Below are 22,455 nucleotides of genomic sequence, written 5' to 3' on the forward strand. Positions count from 1 at the left end.
CACCATCAGTAGCCAACTAAGACTAAGTAAAAGTAGTTAAGAGGCAGGCGTGAATCACGAAAAGATGTAATCAGCTTTGGCAAACGGCGCATTGAAGAAGTTGGTAACTTAGCGGAAGCAAAAAATTCATAACACGCCAACAGCGTAAATTGAATGGAAGACAGGAAACTAAGAAAAAAAAAAAGTAAGAAATCCGTTAGTGAGAGAAGTACTGATTGAATGAGTGGGGCTTTCTGTGCTGAAATTGTTGACCGCGCGCAGCCGGAAGACAGCCAGCAGCGACAAAGCCGACAAGTAGTGCCGGCAAAGTGATCGGAGGCAAGAAAAAATCTGCTAATTGATGGCAACATTTTAATTAAAACACATAGCGGCGACAACAGTACGCAAGCACACATATAAGTACTACATAAATACAAACTCTACTACACAAGCGAGCTCTTATCACTAGATACGAGTCACAAATAGTAAAAGGAAAGCTAAAACAAATAAGAAACAAAATAAAATTGCAGATGAAATAAAAAGTTATCGTGTCTATTAATTCATTACATTAGTGTAGGAGTGAGCTTACGCGTTGGTAGAGAGCTTCCGCTTTGCTTTCACCGTCTACGCTGTAAACAATTCGTGCAAGCAGCGCTAATGGAAGATAGCGAAAAGTGAAGAAAACAGAGCTAATGCTGCCGATCATGGCTATTGCCTTTGGCCAAGGGCTTAGAATTTGTTGAGAGTCAAAGCGGATATGTCTGTGACTTTAATACATTTAGTCACAAACATATACACACTCTCAACAACTGCATCGTCGATGAGCGAGCGATTGTGTGCCAACAGAAGATGACACCCGGAAATCCGTTTTGACAAATGCGTTTGCGAATCTAATTCATTTACTACTGAAACAACTGTCTAGCGGCATGTGTCGCCAAGCAACGAATGCATTGTGGAAATTAAGTAATAATAGCTTGGATAGGTCGTTGCTTTAGAAAAAAAAAAAAAAACAGGAAAAAACGAATGCTGCGTGAACGTTGTAATGGAAGTACGCAAACAAATACTGCATGCATTAAATATATAGTAATCAATTTATATTTTTTTGTTCGTGCTAAGCGTCGTTACGCCTTAAGTTCTTACAATTTTTCAACTGTTAAAAGCGTTTTAAAAGATGTTTAGAGTGTGATAAGAGCCAAAAATATACCTCCTATTAATAAAATAAATATAAAAATTTAAAAATATTAACTTTTATCTTACATTGAAAAATTTTAAGATTTTAAGGCATAGCGACAAAAACAAAAAAAAAAACCTTGTAAACCATCAACCAAAATTTGCATTTCAAAAATTGCGCAAAAATGTAAGCGTCGAATTCAGTCCAGATGCGTGATTTTTTTTTTTTAAATATTATTGAATTTTCTTATTTTTGAATTTTGTTGTCATGTAAAGCTTTGCTTGCACTAGGGTGGTCCAAAATAAGTAAAGCCGGAATTTTAATTCTCTCACCATATTTTAATACTAAAGATTTTTTTTGTTATCCCCATTACATTTCTGGCATTCTCTGGGGGTTTTGGTGGCCCTATAAAATACAGTTACTATGAAAAAATGGTTAAGCAAACAATTGGGTAAAATTACTGGGAATCTCTTGAAGAGAAATAGAGTTTTCCGATTAAAAATATTGATTTTCAAGAATTCTATTACACGGAAAACTTTGAGTACTTTGAGCGACCTCTAAATATTTTTTGATTTCAAAATAAAAAGTAGGGGTATATTTTTTTGGCACAGAACAATCTTAGGAATGAGAGCATAAAAATTGCGACTTAATTTTTTCAATTGCATTTTTGGACCACCCTAATGCACACTCTTAAATTTACGGCTTTCATGAGTTTCCGCGTTTAGATAAGATCCCTTATTGTATAAAAAGATAAGTATATTTGTAATTATAGAGGGTCTAAAAATGTTCAAAGTAAACGAAAAATCTGGAAAACTTCGAGGTGTGCCAAAAAGAATCGACAAATCCGGCAATTAAATTTACAAAGGTGAGACAGAATTTATCGAATGAAATAATTTTCAAATACCTTCGAAAAAGTGATGCAAAATTTTTTTCCTAATTTAAAAATTGTATTTACCGCCTCTGCTTTAAAATTGAAATACGTGAACTGTCACACTTAAAAATTCAGTTCTTATATAAGCATAACCAAATTACCGTTTTTGTTAAGATCCCACGCTTACTAATATAATGAAGTACTTTAAAATTCCAAATTTGTGGGAAAACGCATTCAAAGTTTTATCAATTCATACAGTTGGTATACATAAAGTCAGATGGAAATACATATACCTTCGCCATATTTGGTAAGTTCGGTAATCTGCTAGACTAAACATATTCTACTTATCAAACTTATTAACTGCATAACGAAATCTCCAAAAACGTAAGTTTTGAGTTACATCTATATATAATTACTAAATATGCGATATGTATGTACCTCGTACTAGAAATATATTATTTCTTGCTTCAAACTTGATGGCCTCCTTGTTTTCAAGGGGGAACGCAATTAAGTTCTTTTTTATCTGCACTAAACATTAATAGCGTTATTCATAAAAAAAAAAAAATTATCTACCTTTAAAAAAGGTTTATAAATTGAGAAATTTATGAAAACGTCATCTATAAAAATCTTTCTAAACTAACGTAATTTGGTATGAATAAGGCCATTATTTTAGAGACACTATACACACGTACACGCATACATTTGTACTTGGAAAATAATGAAATATAATATGCACTCTGAGCTAAATATAACATTTTGAGTTAGCATTTATGAGGCTGTGGCACTCAAAGAATATTTAAAAGTCTTCTTATGAACACAGAAGCATCATTTAGCATAAATTCAAATTTCTAAGTGCTTTTTAAAGTCAAAGTATTCAATATACGTATTTTCAGCGTAATCACAAAAATTTTTAGAAACACATTCAACACACTTGTACATGCAGAAAAAAATTCGAGCAAATATGCAAATCCTTAAAACTAAAAAAAAAAAAAAATCACAAAGTTATATTGAGCAATCAATATCAGATGGCATTACGAAGGAAAAAGAAGAAACCGAATCTGAAATTGGTATGACTGCTATTTAGTATAGTGAGTGAATTGCTCACATTGCTATTAACCAACCAACATACATACATACATGCATAGTGAAGGTGCCTAGCAATGCAAAAGCGAGAGCCGGATATTGCTGTTGGGTATTTTGTGAAACCAAAGTGGCAGCTAGGCAGCAAGGAAAGAAAGGCTTCAACAGGAGACCCAAATACGGTTTTGCCATCGACAATGTTTCTATGTATGTATGTATTGTACATTGGCATGCACATAGAAATACAATTTTGAAGAGTTTAGCTCACATGAAAAATACCTTACGTGCAATATTCCGCCCGTCGACATACATACTAATGTGCATATTTAGATATATGTATGTATATGCATGTACTATAATATCCCAGCATATCCGTGTAAATATATATCCGCATGCTTGCCGATTGCTTGCGGCTCTGGCCTATCTGTTTGCTTGGCCAGTCGATTTGGTCGGTCGATATGTCCGCTGTTGTGTTGGCAAAGTCGGCGTGGCACATTGCCTGTGCTGCTGTTGTGAGTGCCTGAACGTTGAAAATTTATTGCATTGCAATTCGCTTTTGCAACACAGAGACACAGTGCAAACTCGGGAAAATGAAATGCAAAAACAAGCAATACAAAAATAAAAAAACAAATAAAAAAAAACGAAATTTAAACAAAAAGCTCTGACAGCAGCAAAAGCTACAAAAATAGCTTCACAAAACGGAACAACAATTCGTTGCAAAAAAAAAAAAAAAAAACAAATGAAAAAAGTATGGAGTGTACGAAATTAAACGATAACAGTCACGCCTTAAAATTAAATACGCAAAGCACATATACACACACGTACACACATTACGCACACAAAAGTACTTGCACCAATACATCGAATACGGACTTGTGTATTCGCATTTACTGACTTACATACTTATGCACGTACATAAGGATGGATTTGTGTATGTATGTATGTATGTATGTATGTATTTGGCACAATCCAACCAGCGCGGCCTGCAGATTTTCCTTTTCAGCGAGTGCAATGAACCTTACGACTTTTATGCAACAAACAATCGTTACTTCCCCGATGGTATCTACATACAAATATACATAAGTACATCAATATGTACATATGTATATATGTATGTACATTGCTTGCTTACTCATACCACGTTGCTAACACATACAAGCTTACATGCATAGATGTGTGGCGTTTGCATTTTAGTGCATTATTGCAGCTTGAATGAGAAACAAAATCTTTAAAACCTGTAGTTGCAACAAAAACACGACTCTAAATAGTTAAGCTTTGTTTTGATGAAAAATTGGAAAAAATGATTGAAAAGTGGAAATTTTTGGTTTGCAAAATTAAAGAACTTTAAATTTAAAAGTATTGTGGATCGGTTATTTGGGTTCAGGAATTAAAAAAAAAAAATTAATTACTCGTATGTGTATAGAGTCATGTCATATTTTCTGATAAAAATTGCCATATCTGCTAATTGAATCGCATATGTCTGGCAATTTTACGCTTTCCCAGTTTATTAATTAACTGCAAAAAGAACGCAATAACTCACTTCTGAAAAAGTTTGTTGTAAGACAGGTAGATTAATACTAAGCGATAGAAAGGCCGCACTTGTTTCCAATGAAATCAAGTCCGCAATAGTTCGCGAGTGCGTCGAGAGGCTTAACGCCTTAGCGGAAATCAATAAGGCCTCTCTCACCTAGGTGCGAGGCCACAAGGGCATAGAAGTTTATGAGAAGGTAGACACGCTTGCCCGGAAGGTGGCAGCAAGAACACCAATACCGAGCCCTTCTTTGTGGCAGAACCACACACCACCACCACTCCAAAGAGCTTTGGAGAGAATAGAGAACTATCAGAGGACAGCACTGGAACCACGCCAGTGGACTGCGACAGTCAAAAAAACTACTGGGAGGAAAAGATAATAGAAACTTATTAGCCTTCCAAAGTATTAACTACGGATTTCAACAGGTATCTCAACAGTTCATTGCAGATTAGGAAGCCACCTACATAAACTCGGGATCCGGTCCAACAATGTATGCCGTTTCTGTGGCAATTCCCCTGAGACTTCTGAAAACATACTCCTCGAATGTGACACGGTGGCGCGAAGATGGGAGAAGCTCCTCGGTTAATTTTTTTGCCCACAGTCGAAGCACATACATTCGGTATCACCAAACAATCTTTCGGAATTAGTACGGTTGTGAGCTCTGATCGAGGTGTTGTAAGGAGAAAGATGGCACAATACATCTCCAGATCGCAGTGCCTACCTTAACCAATATCTGTATGTCTAATCGGCAACGAACAATGTGTCTACAGCGGCCAAAGATAGTAAAAACTGAGCAGCTAATTCTGAAAAGGAAATTACGCAGATTAATTGCAAAATATCCAACTAACTCAAGTCCAAAAAATTTTTGGTAAAAATTCAAATTTGCGGTCATGGGACGAGTTTGAAATAAATACAAGCAAAATATAAATTTGTAAGAAAAAAAATTTGGTTTTGTTGCAAGTATGTACTTCAGATGAAATTTAATCTCTCCAGTGAAAATACATACTTTACTTTGTAGGTATTTGAAATGCTTTAGTTTAAGAAGTAAAACTTCCTCAAGGTATAAACCAGTTAATAATGGACTCCGAAAAGTATCGAATGAGGTGAGTGTCTTAATGAAAAACTGTCTTCCATGTTTTAGAATCATCGAAGTCAGCGTCCGAAGATTGATGATTATTTCGTCAGCAATATTGCTCATGTTGCTCTCAATTTCAGAAGTTCTATCTAGGTTTGTGCTTTCATTGAGCAGACAACTAGTGGGATTGCTGACTGGTCACTACTCCTTGCACAAACACCTGACCGTAATCGGTATATTTTTTTTCTCCGCCACTGTTTTAGCAGTAACTCATTTAAACAAAGAAAAAACTGTAGTCTAACATTCCCTGCTTCGTCTATTGAGAAAGCCTAGCAAGTAGCCACACCATAATCTGTTATGTTTACATAAGCACGCCCACTAGCTGGAGTATTGTTGACACTATCGCCAGTAAATAGAATATCGAATCATAAACGCTATAATTGAGTCGATGAAAAATGAAAGTAAAGAAGAAAAAAATTTTGCCAAGAAAATATTAACTCAAGCGCTGCAAAAGGAGATGTCACAGCTGCTGAATAAATTGTGTTAATTCCTGGCGCAAATACGATGCCGAGAAAGAGCAAAGCCATCAATTTCAGACAGAAAGAAATAGCAAATCATAATCATAATATCTGCAACGCGTACATACACCTTCTGATGGCACGTAGTAGCTATAAACTGATTAGGCGTTTCTACGCCGATAGCTATCTTGAAATATACAAGTTTCTTTTTTGTTTTTGTTATCCTGGAAGGAAATTTATTCTTGTATATTTAGTAGCTAAAGCAATTCTTCATTGGTAGCAACAGCAATGATATTAAACTTGAAAAATGCGACATATACAGATTTGAATGGACGTCAGCAAGCAATGAGTGTTGATAATAGACGCCTGCTCATGGGTGCTTACGAAGGCAGTAAATGGTTTGATCGACTAAGTGTAGGACGAATGCCAGCACGCTCACTACAATGTTCGCAATACATGTCGTATTGACCGAACGACTGCCGGAGAAGATGGCGCATAAGAAATTCTAAAAATTGCGTTCACCTGTAGAAAATGTAGGGGCAAAGAGAGGACGAGATGTATGAAAAAAGAGAAAATGCGAATAAGTGGTAAAAAATTATCTTATGAACTTTTAGACAGAAGAGTCTGTCATCATTTTAAACCCCTAACTTAGGACATTGTAAATAGAAGGTAAGGTTTAAAACTGTTTTATTTGTGTATCATATCAACTGTAAGAGATTTTGGTTTTATACCCTTAACTTTCTGCTTTGTTTCGAATTTAACCTTTCTTACAATGTTTTGGGTCACTTTGACCCAATTCTAGCAGCTAATAAGTTTTAAGGTAGAAACCCATTATTTTGAAATTGAGAAATGGTTTTATTAATTAATGGATTTCGAACACAGTTATGTAGTTTTTATTAAAAGAAAAACACTTTGAGTATTAGCCCTTAATTACTGTACTTTAAAAAGACACATAACTACTGATGTTGGTCTGCGAGACCATACAACCTTTATTGTTAAGTAATAGAAATATATCTATGTAGATCGTTTCACCAAAACCAATAAGTAAGAGATTTGGTAACTTTTACAATGTCTATAAATCAACGAATGTTTTTGGCAAGGATTTTTTTTTAGCTTTTTAACGTTGATTTCTTATATCGCTATAAAAACAAGAAACAACTATTTTAAATATTTACAAATAAATTTGTTTTTAAGTTACAAAAATCATTAAAAATATTAGTGCAGCTCGAAATTCCTGGAGATAGAAAAATACTTACATTAGGGCTGATGTTGATCTCACATACCTCACGCAAGCAAATAATTTTCAATTACTACCGCGCTTCTTACCGCAAATCTTTGCTCGCTACGCTCATTATCTCACTGTTGCAAGTAAAAATTATATTGATCACCCCTATTCTGGTTGTCGTAAGTAGTTCGCATCGACAATGGTTCATTGAATTATGTCATAATTAAAAACATTAACGACAGATTTTAACACGTTTTCAATCCTTCTTCATTTCGAAAGGATAATAGGAATACAAATTTTTAGTAGATTAGGTCATTGGTTGCTACATAACGCCAATGAAAATCTCAAATTTCAACGAGCGACTGTCGTTCCGACAATCGGAAATGGGCGAATGTTTTTTGTTTGTGTAAATTATATTAAAGAAAACCACCTTTTTTATGAAACTCAGTGTACTTGTTTTATTGTATTTTTTTTTTAATATCTAATTTTTTTGGTGTAAGCTTTAAACAAATACAATTTTGTTAACTCGTTTAATATGTAGTCTACTCCGCTGCTGCATCAAAACAAAATAAAAAAGCCTTTGAAAAAAGCCCTTCAGAATGCATGGAACTGACTGTGATTTTGGAAACTGCATTTTATAATCGGCCGATATTTCAAGAGGATTTTCAATAAAATTACTAAAATACATCGATGCATCGCATAATATCGCGTTAATCGATACATCGGAATTTACTCGATGTATCAAATTGGAAACATGAATGTTTTCGATGCATCGGTTAACATCGCGCATCCCTACTAGAACGATTAAGTCGGGGTCTCCTTATTTATGGGCAATCATAGGCCGGATCTTGTTTACATAGAATGTCCTATACATAAACATATAAAGCAAATATGTACCTTTAACTTGCATGCATAACCCGTAATATTTCAGCCCTATAAATTCTTGGCGTTTACACGCCTGCAAAAATATTATACTTAGCTACTCATTTAATACTTGGTATCGATGAAAAACGTTACTCAGCAAGAGCCTTTCATCTATACTGCATTTGAGAGGAAATTATTCAATTTCAATGCTACTGGCATGCGCCAGTCAGCAACCTGCTCACCGGATATCCAGCCGTTTATAAGATTAACTTGGTGCCTGGTGTTGTACACCGGAAATGTTAAGCAAAAATTCAACGTGTCAAGCCTGCGATGCTGGCAATGTGCGCAAACACCATTCGCAGCTAGCAACACTCACAAGGTAACGTAGTATGTACCTGTGAGTGCGTGTTTGTATATGTGTGCTAGCTACATACATACATATGTACATATGGAATAGTGTGCCTGCATCGCGCGTTAGCCTTTTTTATGCGATGGCGCGTACCATGAAAGTCTAATTTTATTTTGTACCTTTTGATGTAAACATTTTCCTCTTCACCCCATCGTAACGCTTGAGAAGCTGAAGTGTATTAGAGGCTAAAGAGTGTTATGTAACTGCCGAGACGGTTAAAGTTTTTCGTAACGGTAGGCAGTTAGTGTGCTATGTAGGTATGAGGGGGCGTGCTCTGCTCTAAATTGTGCCAACATATGCAGAAAAATGCAAATGAAAATGCACAACAAACTACAAAGCAAAAACAAAAACAAAAAAAAAACGACGAACAGCGCTTAACGCATTTAACATTGAAGTGTGGCTTTTGGTTAAAAGGCATAAACTACTTTTTATTTCCGGAGTTTAACGCCGCCTTTTTCGCTGCGAAGGCATTGAACTATGGAGAGTTTGGGAATCTAATTTGCATCGTTGGAATTTGACGACTAAGGTGAACCGCTGTTTTTTGCCTGAAACCATTTAGAAAGGTACTCGTAATCATTAGTAAATTTAAGTGAGCAACGGGTTTTCGAGTTGCAGTTGTGTTTTGCAATTTAGGTACCCTTGAAAGCACTACTCAAAAGTAAGTAGTTGAATTATGCTGAACATTATGGGAACTAAGTAATATTACTTTGATTTACTGCGCTGTATGTATGACTACTAAGGAATTGAAAATTAAGTACAGATTTCAGTATCTTTTAAATTTACATTAAAATTGCTTAGAATAAGAATTCCATAATGCCTTAATGCCTATTCGTCCGTTTGCACTTAAATATTTAATATTTTTTGTTCTACCGAACTTCCTCTTTCATAAAGTACACATTTTGTTATTCTAAATTGCGTTGAGTTTTCAAAGTCCTTTAAAAATGCAGACACCAGCGTTGAAACCGATAAACGCAGTAATAAAAAAACAAACGACTTCAATCATTGAATATCGCTTTCACGTTCATAAAAATTTAAAATTACATTTAGTTTTTTCTTGATTCAATTATGGAACTAAATAAAATTAGTATGGGACCACCTCCAAGGTATCTCCTTCCCAAAAAAAAAAAACAAAAGATTCATTGATTTCGGTTCATTATTTCCCTTCCCTTCATTCATATACCCTTCCTTTATTCATGATCCAATGATCGAAAGTAAAACAAATTAGTGTGGGACCATCCTTGGGGTACTAACTTTCTTTATGGAAAACAGCTCAGGTGGTCCAAAGTTATCCGCTTACATAGATAAAACAAATATTAGGACGAATCAATAACCTTCTCCTTTTTAAAAGTCGTTAGAAAAAAAAAATATATATATTAAAAAAACTGGCCTTAAGTTCAGTTCAGTTAATGATAAAAAAATTTTATATGTATCACTATATTAAGTAGAGTACAGAATATCTTTCAATAATATATTTAATCTGATAATTTACTAAAGTTTGTATTCTCTTGTTTTGTGCTTGTTTTTTTTTTCTAACCGGTTTTAAAGTTTACGCTTTTTGCTGATTTTTAGATTTTTGACTCTAATTTTCTCCAACGAGAGGACCCTGAAAAAAGTTTGTTGACAAATTTAGAGTCAGAAAAAGATAGGCTATTTAACTTAGGAGCAACAGGTCAAATACTCCCAATCATAAGATTAGCAGGCCCTTTTTATCCTTAGTATGTATAGTTTTCATTTTGTTTCTTCAATGTTTATTAATTTTTTAACAAAACGTAGCATATCGGATTAGTAAACCGGATTTTTAGATTTACAAAAATTAAAAAAAAAAACATGCATACAGAGGAGTGGCTATGCTTAAGACCTGCAGTACATAAGTCAGTAAAGTTAATTAATAATATTTTTAGAAAAATATCGGGTGCAAGTTTCAAGTGGCTACAAAATACCATTGCTTTTTTGACAATTTTTATTTTATTTTTTTGACAGTGTTATGCAATTCCTTCCATACAAAGTATGCTTGAAAAAAATGTTATATCGAAAAAAAATGCGCAGCACCTTCAAAAAAAAAAACCAAACATCAATGGTGTTTTGTAGTCTTTTGAAACTTGCACTTTATTATCCTTAAATTTAATGAGCTACAAAACCTGAGCATACCCGAAATTTTCCTAAAAATATTATTAACTTATGCACTGCAGGCAGTGTTGCCATTGTTCGACTAAAGAGGAAATTTTACCCTTATTAAGCGTCAATACCCTTTGAAAATTTAGACTTTTTGACCCTTTTCCAAAATTATATGCGACTTTAACCCCTTTTCAGAGATTTTTTGAGGAAATGTTAAGAAAATAATGCTATTAAAAAATATTTCCTCCTATAGTACGAAAAAATACATCACTTAAAACTGTACCAAATATATCTACGCCACTTATACATACCGTTTTGCTGGTATATTACGCTTATATTCGCCTTGTAGTTGACGTATCGAAGCGCTTCGTCCCAAACGGCTCACCGGTTGGCCAACAGTTGCAATACCACTACGCAACGATGTACCCAATTCACGATGGTGGACAGCTATGGCACTCTGAGTCTCAACGGCATAATCAAGTCCTGGCAATTCCAGGGAGGTTATCGGATGGATGCGTGTAAGTGAGAGTGTGCTCTCTAAAACGGTGCTAAGTAGCGGTGCGCTGCGTAGGGATCTGAGACTACCGCGACGAGTGAGAGGTTCCGGTTTATACATTTATACGAGTGTTTGAAGTAGTTTGAATTTTAAAATTCAATTAAAATAAGCTAATTGCGGGTTTTTGCAGTTTTCCGCGTAATTAATGCAAATATATGCTTACAGTATAAGCAAGCAATTAACTAATTACAATATTCAGTTTATGTAAACGAAATGTAAGCGTAATTTTTTAGCGAAAAATTTAAGAAAATAAAAACAAAACACAAAAAAACACACAACTTTGCTTGCTGGGCGTTCAACTTTGGACGTCTGTGTTCAAGCGTCACGTGAACTTGCGTGTCCTTTCAGTGTTACACGTTTTTGCAAATGTTGAGCGTTTAAGCGATGGTTTTCTCCTGTTGTTTTTGTGTTTTTTTTTTATTTTGTTTTGTGGCTTTGTTGTTCGAGTGGTCGGTTGAGTAGTTTGTCCGACTCAATTAGCCTTTACGAGCGTAAATATCAGCGCTGCGCGGTTTCACAAAAAAAAAGAAAAATAATTAAAATAAAACCCATTACCACTTCAGGGCATGCACGCACATCAGCGCGCATACACACGCACACTCGCAAATATGCGATGGCAGGGCAGTAATGGAATTAGTGTTATTTTAATTGACTACATACCAACATACGTACGTAAATATGTATGTACATGGCAACTTTGTGTGCAACACCATCGCGCTGGGTGGCAGCGATAACAGTTCCAATGTTGTAATAACGTTTTGTTTACCATTTACACAAACGCGACTATTACGACCAATTATGATGTTTATCAGCTATTTTCACAGCAAAACTGTTATGTCACGCAATTTTTGTTTTCCTAACTGTTTTCAGCAGTTGAGATTTTTTTTTTTTAAGTTGCCTGTACTTTGAGGCGATTGCGAATGAATATTGAAATGCGTTCAACGGTAACAAACGTGCGTACAATATGTATGTAATAACATTATAATATGCGACTAATTAATTAATTAATTAACTGGTAATTATAGCCTAAAGCTGTTGTAAGGTAAATCAAATTAACACCTCACCACTTATTACTTTTTGCTAGTTTTTTGTGATTTAAGCTAAAACTTTGATGTAAGTGCATTGTTGTTCAATTTCCTTAATCTACTTAAGTTCTCGTTAGGGCGGGTCAATTTGTATTGGAGATTTTTTTGACTGTGCACATATAGCACATAAAGATTCTACGTGTAAAGCGAAGATCACACGAATTGTACATTTGTACAGATCTGTACATTGTGTTAGTCACAGAGTGGTGTTGTTAATATCTGAGTTCAGCTCAATAAAAGCATTTCCGAATAACACCACTCTGTACCTGCCAAAATGTGCAACTCCTTACAAATGTAAAAATCGTGTGGCCCCTGCTTTATTCTAAGCAAATTTTCCGAATAAACTATAGGGCAAAAATCATTTTGCTGTAGTGTCGTAAGAAAGTGCTTAAACTTATATAAAGAATCCATTTCTGCACAAAATTTCCATCCATGTTTCAAGGCCTTAAGCAAACTAGGCTGCAACGTTTTAATTTAAAGACACCCTCTGCGGATTTTGCTTCATCTCATAAAATTTTTTAAGTGGAAACTTCCTATTCTCTACAAAAGGTTTCCACAAAACATTATTTATGTATATACTCTTCACTCTTTATCCACAAAAGATTTTCATTTTGAGTGTCACCTAGTAAAATTTTCTTCTTAACATTTAACCCATTATTAATTATTTTTCCAAAGCAAAACAAAAATATCCGTTCTGGTAAAAGGTACCATTAAAAGGAAAGACAAGGGTCATTTGACTGCCAATATTTCTTTTACCAGTTATCTCTCTAAATTGCAATTTCGTGATTTCTATTTTTTGATTTGTTTTAATCTTAAATAAACATTACAACTACCTAAAAAGGCGGATAGGCCCCATTTGACCCTACGGCTGATTTGATTCACCTCAGTACACATATTTCTCCCATTTTTGGAATTTCTTAGTTCAGAGGGGTTTCCAGCAAAACGAGCGATATTTTCCATTTCCTTTCTTTATATCAAATAGATACTAAGTATTTTGATATTTGAGTGGTTGTGAATCCATAGGTTTAAGGGGAGCTATTATTTATACGTTTCACGTACTAAAAACTATTTTACTACTTACTTCTAAGTAATTGACTAATATGTCAAAATACGATTTAAATTGAAAAATTGTGCAATAATTACATGTGTTTTATCTATGGCTCTCTATAGAATTTCTTGCTTTGTCACTCGTTATTCGTCCAGGTGCTGGTACTTTATTGCTGCTCACTAGTAGCTTGCTTCCTCTCGTTCTCCCGCTTCCACTTAGTTTACAACTTTGCCTTCTGCCGCGTATACAATCTCTATTTCGGTTTCTGTTTCTGTTTCTGTTTCTGTTTTCGCTTCTGTTTTTGTTGCTACTCCTATTGCGAGTACTCTTTCTAGAGTTGTTGCAAATAGTAGTTGCTTGCACACTTGTTTTGCGCTCGCACTCGTTTGCTTTCTCTGCAGGTTTTAGCTTCTGCTCTCCTCGCTCCGTCTGCGCTTGCACGTTGTTCTCCAGCAACACTTTCGCCGTCAATGCCGTCCCCCGAAATCGATTTGTGCGTGTCGATGCCGTTGTTGCAACTTTTACTTTGTACAACAGTTTACTATTTAGTCTATTCTGACGATCATTGCGAGTTTGCTTATGGAGTTTCTGTGTTTTTTTTTTTTTAGATTACTTTCGTTTAAGTTGTTCTACGGCAGTTTTGGTTTGCTGTGGTCGATCTTCAGTTGTTATGTTGTTTGTTTCTATTTATGTGTTCCGCTTAATTCGTTGCTAATTGGTTGCTAAAACGGTGATGCTGGAGATGACATTTACAGATGTGTTATTCTCACTTGAATGGTAAGTGGTGTGAGTATTTATAAATGAATGCGCTTAAAAACTTAGTGATGCAATTTTATTTATTTTTTATTAATGTTTCTTTGCTTTTAATGCAATTTATTGTTCATTAACTATTTATACGTAACGATTCATATAAAAAGTTATAGGGAAGATCGGCGTAAATTATTGCTACAATATGAGTATTGTTTGTTTTTATTTTTGCTGACTTTTTCGCTTAAACTCGACTCAGTTAATATTGAGATTATACATTATTCCATATATAACGGCTAATTGGTGCAATCAAAAATCACGAACACAGTGTCGATGTCGAGATGTTGATGTTGATGTTGATGTTTAGGTGCGCTATTCCAATATCGAATGCTATATTCTTGGGGTATTTCGTATAGCTTTACACTCACTCTGTCTATGAACTTGGTGCACTTTTGCGATTATGTATGTATGTATGTATGTGATTATGGCGTGTATGCACGATTCTGAGCTACGAGTACATATGCACGTAGATACGTAAATGACAATGCGCTACTATGTGTGATATACGAACACATTTATTCCTTTGGTGTTTTTCAATCAATGTCTCAATTTACTTCTATTGCAGCTGAATTGATTGTTTGAACATTGGTTGACTGACTGACTGACTGGCGATCTATGTATATTTTTCTTGTTTTTTCTTATAGTGGACTGCCGCTTTTGGGCAGTATAACTGTTAGTTAGCAAATCAAATGGGTAGCCACATTATGCTCCCAGGATTGCAAATGCACCAAAGAAACGTATATTGCCACCGAGTCCAATCCATGTTTGCATGCGGATGCGCCAATCGCAAGCTGAAAGTGAGCCAACTGCCTGTGAATTCAATTCAGCTCGCCATCCTTGGACTTTTTGATCTGAAATGAAAGAAGAAAGAGAGTGATATAAGTTACATATTTGGCCTTAATATATGCAGATAAATAGAAGTTGTTAGTACTTAAGAGTAATATATCATCTGATTTATTACTCGAAGAAGTTTTAAAATTTGAAAGTCTTAGGTGGTAATATGATGCACTGACATAATTCTCTCAACACAAGATTTGGTAAATATAACCAAATCATATTTCCCAAAAAGTACTCCCCTCACAAGGATATTGTATGAATTTTACCGGGTTTGTTTTGTGTTTTTATAATTTTATGACAAAGTTGTATAAAAATATTTAAAAAATACCAAAAATTGGAATTACATACTTTCCCCAATTGTCTGTTGCAAATTTTTTTTTCCAGGACTTTTTAGGAAAAACTATATTTATCATTTATTTTTGATTTTTAGGAAAATATAGAAACTGTAGTGTAGAAAGTGTTCACGCATTTTTTTTTGCGACAAATAATTTTTATGGTAAAAAAAAATTTTTTTGGAACAAATTATTTTTGTGAAACAATTTTTTTTTTATCTTTCGAAACGATAACTTTTTTAAGAAAGAATAATAATATAAATTTTATTTAGATCTAATGTGCGCATTATACATTTTCAGGTTTATTTAATGAATTTTTCCCTATTTGACCTTCAAATGACCTCGAACCTGACGTGACGAATGCTAAGAGACTTCGGATTCGCATTCAGCGCGTCGAATAACGTAGAGATGTATAGGTTTGATTCAATATGCAGACTTTTTTTTTGGTAAACCTGTGTGATTTTTTGATTTTTTTTTTTAAGAAATAATTTTTTCAGAGCTTATGTATCTATATTTTTATGTGGGTTTTGGAAAAAATAATTTGTTGAGCAAACATACTACCCAAGAAAAACTGTTTGCATAAAATCAATTTTTTTTTGTTCTTTAAAAAAAAAAATACAAAATTGCCAAATTTTTACTTTAACTTTTTACAGAATTTTAGAAAAAATATTCGGGACTAATTTTCCATTATGTGACAACGTCAAGGCGTATACTATACATCGGAGGCAAAGCACCAACAAATTCGTAAGTGCGAATATTTATCTTTTTTATGGTTCTCAGAGGGTTAGCAGACCTTTAAAGTTTTTCAGACATATATTTTTAAATACATTTCAAAGTTTCGACGCTTCGGTAAAAAATTCAACTGACCCGGTCCGCATTGGTGGGCAACTGGACAATAACATTAAGGCCACGGCACAGGAACAATCACGTGCGAAAGTAGGTATTCTATGTCTATACGTGCGGCAAATAAATGGCGCAACTTTGAGAGAAGAGAGGTTATCACATTTCGTCGCTGGCCCAAATACAGAGATGGGCATAAATAGCGCAAATTATGGAAACAAATAATCTTTTGAAAACCTCAATGGTTTTTCTAGAAGTTGTTTTTTAATAATGACATTTTAAACTAATTAAATAAATAAATTAATATCACAAGTGTTGAAATAAGGAGAGAAGTTGAGCATGTTCAAAAAACCCATAAAGTCTATCTTTTTTCTGTATCCCAGAGGCAAATCATGAGGAAAAACTATTTTTTTTCTAATAGTGGGCGCCCTTCGGCCGGCAATGACAAACCCTCGAGCGTATTTCTGCTAGGAAAAACAGTATAAAGCTGGCCGCACTATAGTTGGCCAGAAATTTGCCGTAGAGATCCACAGGCGTAAGATTTAATATAATTTCCAGATATATTCTATATGAGGTTTTATTGCCCATTTTTTGCTTATAACCGCGTTATAGGCATAAACAATTGGCCTTCCTGGAGCAGTCTTCGATGTTTTGCTTCTAGTCACCTTTCCTGTCTAGAATGATTCGCAGGTATGTGACCTCAGTTGAGAGAATAAGTTCCACCCTGCATAAGGTGAATGGATTAAAATTGTACTTCCTCGTGATGAATACCATCTCGGTCTTTGTAGGATTGGCGCTAAATCCACATTCCTTGAACCAGATGTTTACAAGACTGAGTACATTTTTCAATAGCTTACTCTGAACCTGCAGTTGTTTACCTTTTGCTACGATTTCTACGTCATAAGCTACGACCTGGCAACCAGTGCTCTTTTGGATTAGAAATAGAGTTAGATTTCAGAGTAGAGCGGAGATAACGCTCCCTTGGGGAGTGCCTCTGGTTACATGTTCAGGTATGGGGCCATTCCCGAGTTTTGATAGAATAGTTCTCCTTTCGAGAAGGAGGCCAAGAAAGTTCACCATTTTCCACAGCACCGCACCCTAAGAAGAGAATTAACAACAGACTCCGAATAGAAATTGTTGAAGGATCCCTTCATAAACTCTCAGCGGGCATTTCTTCGTGAAGGATTTTCCATTGGAATATCACCGCTGGTTCGAGGAGAGATTTTAATTTTTTATATTCCGCAGAATATATTTATCAATAAGCCTCTCTAGAGTTCTCAGAAAGAATTAAGTTAGGCTTATATGCCTGAAATCTTTCGGTTTCACATGAGCGGTGCTGCCCTTTTTGGCCTCTGTACCGATAGTTAAAGAAATTATATTTCAAAAGTAGGAATACTAGGCCTACTATAAAAAAAAGGATTTAAACACCTAAAAATGTATTTAAATTTAAATGCAAAGTGAAAGGTTTCACTAACCTAATGAGCTAGTGCGAAAGCGTACAAACAGCTCAAAGTTCAAACAAACTCTCACGCAAGCGGTGTGACGTTAACGCACAAACGATATCATGAACTATGAAACGATAAGCCAACATACAAAATCATGCCACTTGTGTCTTGAAATCTGGCAAGCATAAAACGAGAGGCGAGATGCATTAACCTCTTCCGATAAATTGTGTGTGTGCGCAGGATACAGTTACATTCATGCATACGCATCTAAACATAAAATAGGAACCGCACAACAGAGCGTGACGTATCTTAAATCAGTAGCGCCTGTGTGCGGCAAACAAATATACGACCGTAATGAGTACCCAGCGCACGTCCACTCCCACTCGGCATAACACACACTCACTTTTGAAAACGTTATTGACCACCTAGTTACTATCGCTGGCACGTGAGAGATATGGTGAACATATGTACATATGTATGTGCGTATATACATAATGTGGCCAACCGTACTTTTTTCGGAAGTACATTACTTATTTTTTCGCTCTTGTACTTTGTACTTCGAAGTACAGTCAAATGTACTTCTTTACGGTATTTTTTACTTCAGGAGAGAGATTCTGTAACCAGTTAGAGACAATTTTCGGATCGCTATCGTACTTTTTGACGCATGATATACAAATATTTTTTCGTCAAAAAGTGTGATAGAGATTCGAAAATTGTCGCCAACTGGTTACAGTATCTAACCCCAGGTCCTGTACTTCTCCGATCATCTGGACGATTGTCACATGGCCTGGGCGATAAATTTGTTCAAACAATTTAAGTCGCCGGGGACCGATGGCATCATAGCTGTGTAGCTGCAAAGGGCTCTGAAAGTGTCGTGCAATTGGTTGTATCCTATTTATGCGAACTGCATGAGGACCGGGTACATCACCAAGGCTTGGAGGGTAGTCAGTGTGGCGTTCATCCCGAACTCCGAAAAAGGCTCTCATATTTCCCGTAGGATTTTTGGGCCTATCGGTCTCTTCGTTTTTTCCAAAAACGCGAGAGAGACTGAAAGACCTGTTATAAGAAACACGATTCCTCGTGACTGTCTTTCAAGAGCTCAATTGCTGCACACATTGGTAAAGTGGTCAGAGGAAGCCTGCACGCATGAAGATTATGCAGTAGGGGCCTTCTTCGATATCAAGGGGGCCTTCAACAATGTCACTCCAGAGGCAATAGTCAAGTATATTCATTATCTGCGGGTTGAAACCAACCTAATAAGGCTTACCTACAGCTTACTTCGTGACAGAACTGTCGCGGCGGAGTAGGGGAACGTCTGCACTCAGTGAAGAGTCAAGAGGAGCACTCCACTCTCACCTGCTCTGGATTGCGGTTGTAAACAAACGTCCTTCTGGGCTGTCGGGTGATTGCCTATTTAGATGAGGTGGAACTTTTAGTTAAGGCAAGATTTCTATACACCCGTTTTGATCTGGCTCAAGGTGACCTGAACCAGGCAACTAGGTGGGCGATCAATGACGGCTGTCGCGGAAGCCTGACATTGAGGAAAGGGTAGGAAAGTTGTCAGTTACCTTGTACTTATGTAGGGGAGCAATCAGTAAAAAGTGAGGTCTCTCGCCCAAATTAATTCATTAGCTCTAGGAAACCAGATTTAAGCCTATATTCAACATATTTCAACAAGCCCTTGTCTGGTGGAACTCACTAGAGAGGGCTATACTTGTAACACAGGAATTATTGGAGCATTAGGAACCACACGTACACTGGCGCTTAACATACATATGCTGAACACGGCGCACATTACCTCTCAAGGGCTAGTGATGGGGGTTCTAACAGGCCATTGTGCGATTGGTTTTCATGCGGTGATACTAGCAATTTCAACTGATTCTTTTTGTATCAGCTGTCAAGAGGAAGATGAAGTGGAATCATCCCCATACTTTCTTTTAGACTGTCCAACCTTCGCGAGGCTAAGATGGAGACATTTTGGCTCGCATTCCTGAACAAGCGCTGTCCACTCAGGGATCGAAATTAGCCGCATTCGAGGTTTCGTAATCGTCTCGCAGCGTTAACTTTACCCAACCTAAGCTGTACTTATTTTAGCTATGAAATAGTTGGTCACATTATATATACATATAGATATATGTCTGTATGTGTGGGGCAAAGCTGGGCTGTTATGAATTCCTGTATTTGGCAGTGTGGTTTGTTGGCGAATATTTGTGTTTGTGGCGGACTTGGCGTAACTGCTGGCCAAGCAAGTCAGTGTGCTAAGTATGCATATATTCATATGTATGTAAATGTGTGCACTCATGCAGAACTAAGAACCCGGCATGCCTTGCTAAATCATAAACTCTATATATGGATGTGTGTATCAGTTAGTTTGTGTGAAACATATTCTTAACTTATTTATTTGCCGCTAGCAAAATATCGCGACCGTGGAGATACATACATACATATATACAGTGGTGCACAAAATAATAGGAGTCGGATAGTTTGATCAGTTTTGGCTATTTTTCTTTTGTTTATTTAATGTTTATTACTTTATTATAAGAGTCTAGCTGGGTATCAACAAACACCGAATAAATTCAGATTTCGATCTTTGTACAAAAATTATAAAAACGGCCAATTTTCACCAAAATTTCAATATTTTTAATCAGCAGTTTTGTAGCTCATTTAACTCTCGTCTAAGAAAGTGCAAGTTTCAAGCTGCTAAAAAATCCCGTTGATTTTTGGTTATTTTTTATTTTTGCTGGCATTGTCCCCTATACTTGTATGGAAAAAACGTGAAACACCTTCAACCAAAAAAAAAATCAAAAATCAACGAAAATTTTTACCAACTTGAAACTCACACTTATTTATACTAGAATTAAGTGGGCAACAAAACTGAATATCAAAATTTTTTCTAAAGATTCTGATTAAAAAGTTCGAAATTTTGGTGAAAATTTTCATAATTTTTGTACAAACTTTGAATTGTAAATTTTTATGGTGTTTGCTGTATAACCAGCTAGACCTTTATACAAAAATAATTAACATTAAATAAACAAAAGACAAAAAAAAAAACCAAAAACTGGTCAAAATATTGCACTTCTGTTATTTTGTGGACAACTGTATTATTGTATTTACATACTTACGTTATATACCTCCGTGCTTTTACATATTCATATTTTTCATTTATCTCATTACCTCTCACCTAACATGGCATTCGTTATACTCAGACCAAATGTATGTCAAACCAATTTTCAAACAATAGTAGGGCACCGACAAAGCCACCTGGTCGGGACTTCGCTTCGCCGTGGAGAGTGTGCAAAAAAGTTGTGGAAAAAATTTTTAATATGCGCTGCACGTTTTATGACATTCCTCCAATATTTGCAGTCACTAAAATACCAGTCCTTTTTCACTACTCTGTTACTAACGAAATCTGCAGCGACGCGACGTGGCCAGCCAAAGGTTCATATGTTCGTAAATATATGTACATATATATGTATGTGAGTGTGTACGAAAGCAACTTTAAATTTATACACTTTACTCCTTGTGTGTACTTCTGAAAACTTTTTGGTAAATGAAAAGAAACAAAAAAATGAAAAGCAAAACAAACAACAAGTAAAATATCTGCGATGACATATTTTCGTAACTTAACACTTTTGTACTCGCAAAGGCACTCGCTGCATGAATAATGACATTTCGTCTACGCCGAGTAAATATTAACAAAAACAACTGCTGGAATAACTACAAAACACAAACAAGAGGAGAGAATAAAACGTAAAAAAAACCAGTGAAATAAGGCTCACTTTTACGTATGTAGTCGTAGAAAAAGAATCGTCTGTCAGTGATGAAACCGCTTTCCATCATTTTTGTAGGCCACGAAAAGTTTCGCAAAAAGGATAGCGCGCAGTCAACGCAACGTAGCTACTTTTTCACCCAAAAAATATATTTATATATCTTTAACATTCTTGTTTTTCTTGTCTGAAATTCTAAATTATTGGCAATAATATCCGTTAACATAATCCAACGCAATGGGCATTCGTCTGGGGGTCTCCAGTTTCTTTTTCCCGCTTTTTTTCAAATGCTGTAGTATTTTCTTGTGCTTGCTGCAAGAAGAATGAAATATGATATGAAGTGATTATTTCCTATATTATTTTCTTGGCTGGTAAATAACTACATCAATCAATCAAAGAGAGGAGACAGCGAGCAGTGATCTAACTAAGCGAAGGTATGGCGAGTGGTGCGTGTAGACACCGAGGAGTAGCTGATGAAATGAAGGTTGCGCGGCAGCGTGACAGTATTAGGTTTTTTATGAATTTTTATAAAAAATGTATGTATTTTTATAAGCAAAAAAGATGGGTCAATCCATGCCGAATCGACTAACGGTTGTAATCAACCAATTTTGATTTGAGTGAATTTTAGTCAGCACTAATCTTTTATCATATAACGAAGTTCGACTAACGGTTGGAATCAACCAATTTTGATTTGAGTGAATTTTATTCAGCACTAATCTTTTATCATAAAACGAATTTCTGCCAAGAAAAAAATAATAATAATTTTTCGAAAGTTCAAAATTTCATAATTTTCCGGATTTTGCAATTTAATTTTTTTTTTTATCTCAAAAACTAGTATAGCAATAACAAAGTTTAAATAGTAATAACAAAGTTTAAAAATAAAATGATTTACAGAAAAAA

At 35.4% G+C, this 22,455-nt stretch overlaps 2 protein-coding genes across 2 annotated transcripts in view; both read right to left on the reverse strand.

Moving 5' to 3' along the window:
• Nucleotides 1–14,295, reverse strand: part of LOC118734448 (innexin shaking-B) — a 155,485-nt gene extending 141,190 nt beyond the window's left edge. The window contains exon 1 of the mRNA XM_036464168.1: nt 13,623–14,295. The gene's annotated coding sequence lies outside the window, so the exon portion shown is untranslated. The remainder of the gene's footprint in view (nt 1–13,622) is intronic.
• An 857-nt stretch (nt 14,296–15,152) lies between these two features.
• Nucleotides 15,153–22,455, reverse strand: part of LOC118734449 (innexin shaking-B-like) — a 34,423-nt gene continuing 27,120 nt past the window's right edge. The window contains exon 2 of the mRNA XM_036464169.1: nt 15,153–15,185. Within this exon, the coding sequence (XP_036320062.1) occupies nt 15,153–15,185 (33 nt within the window). The remainder of the gene's footprint in view (nt 15,186–22,455) is intronic.

The sequence above is a fragment of the Rhagoletis pomonella genome, unplaced genomic scaffold, assembly GCF_013731165.1.
Source record: "Rhagoletis pomonella isolate Grant_MI unplaced genomic scaffold, Rhpom_1.0 Rhpom_scaffold_00002, whole genome shotgun sequence".
NCBI classification, from domain to species: domain Eukaryota; kingdom Metazoa; phylum Arthropoda; class Insecta; order Diptera; family Tephritidae; genus Rhagoletis; species Rhagoletis pomonella.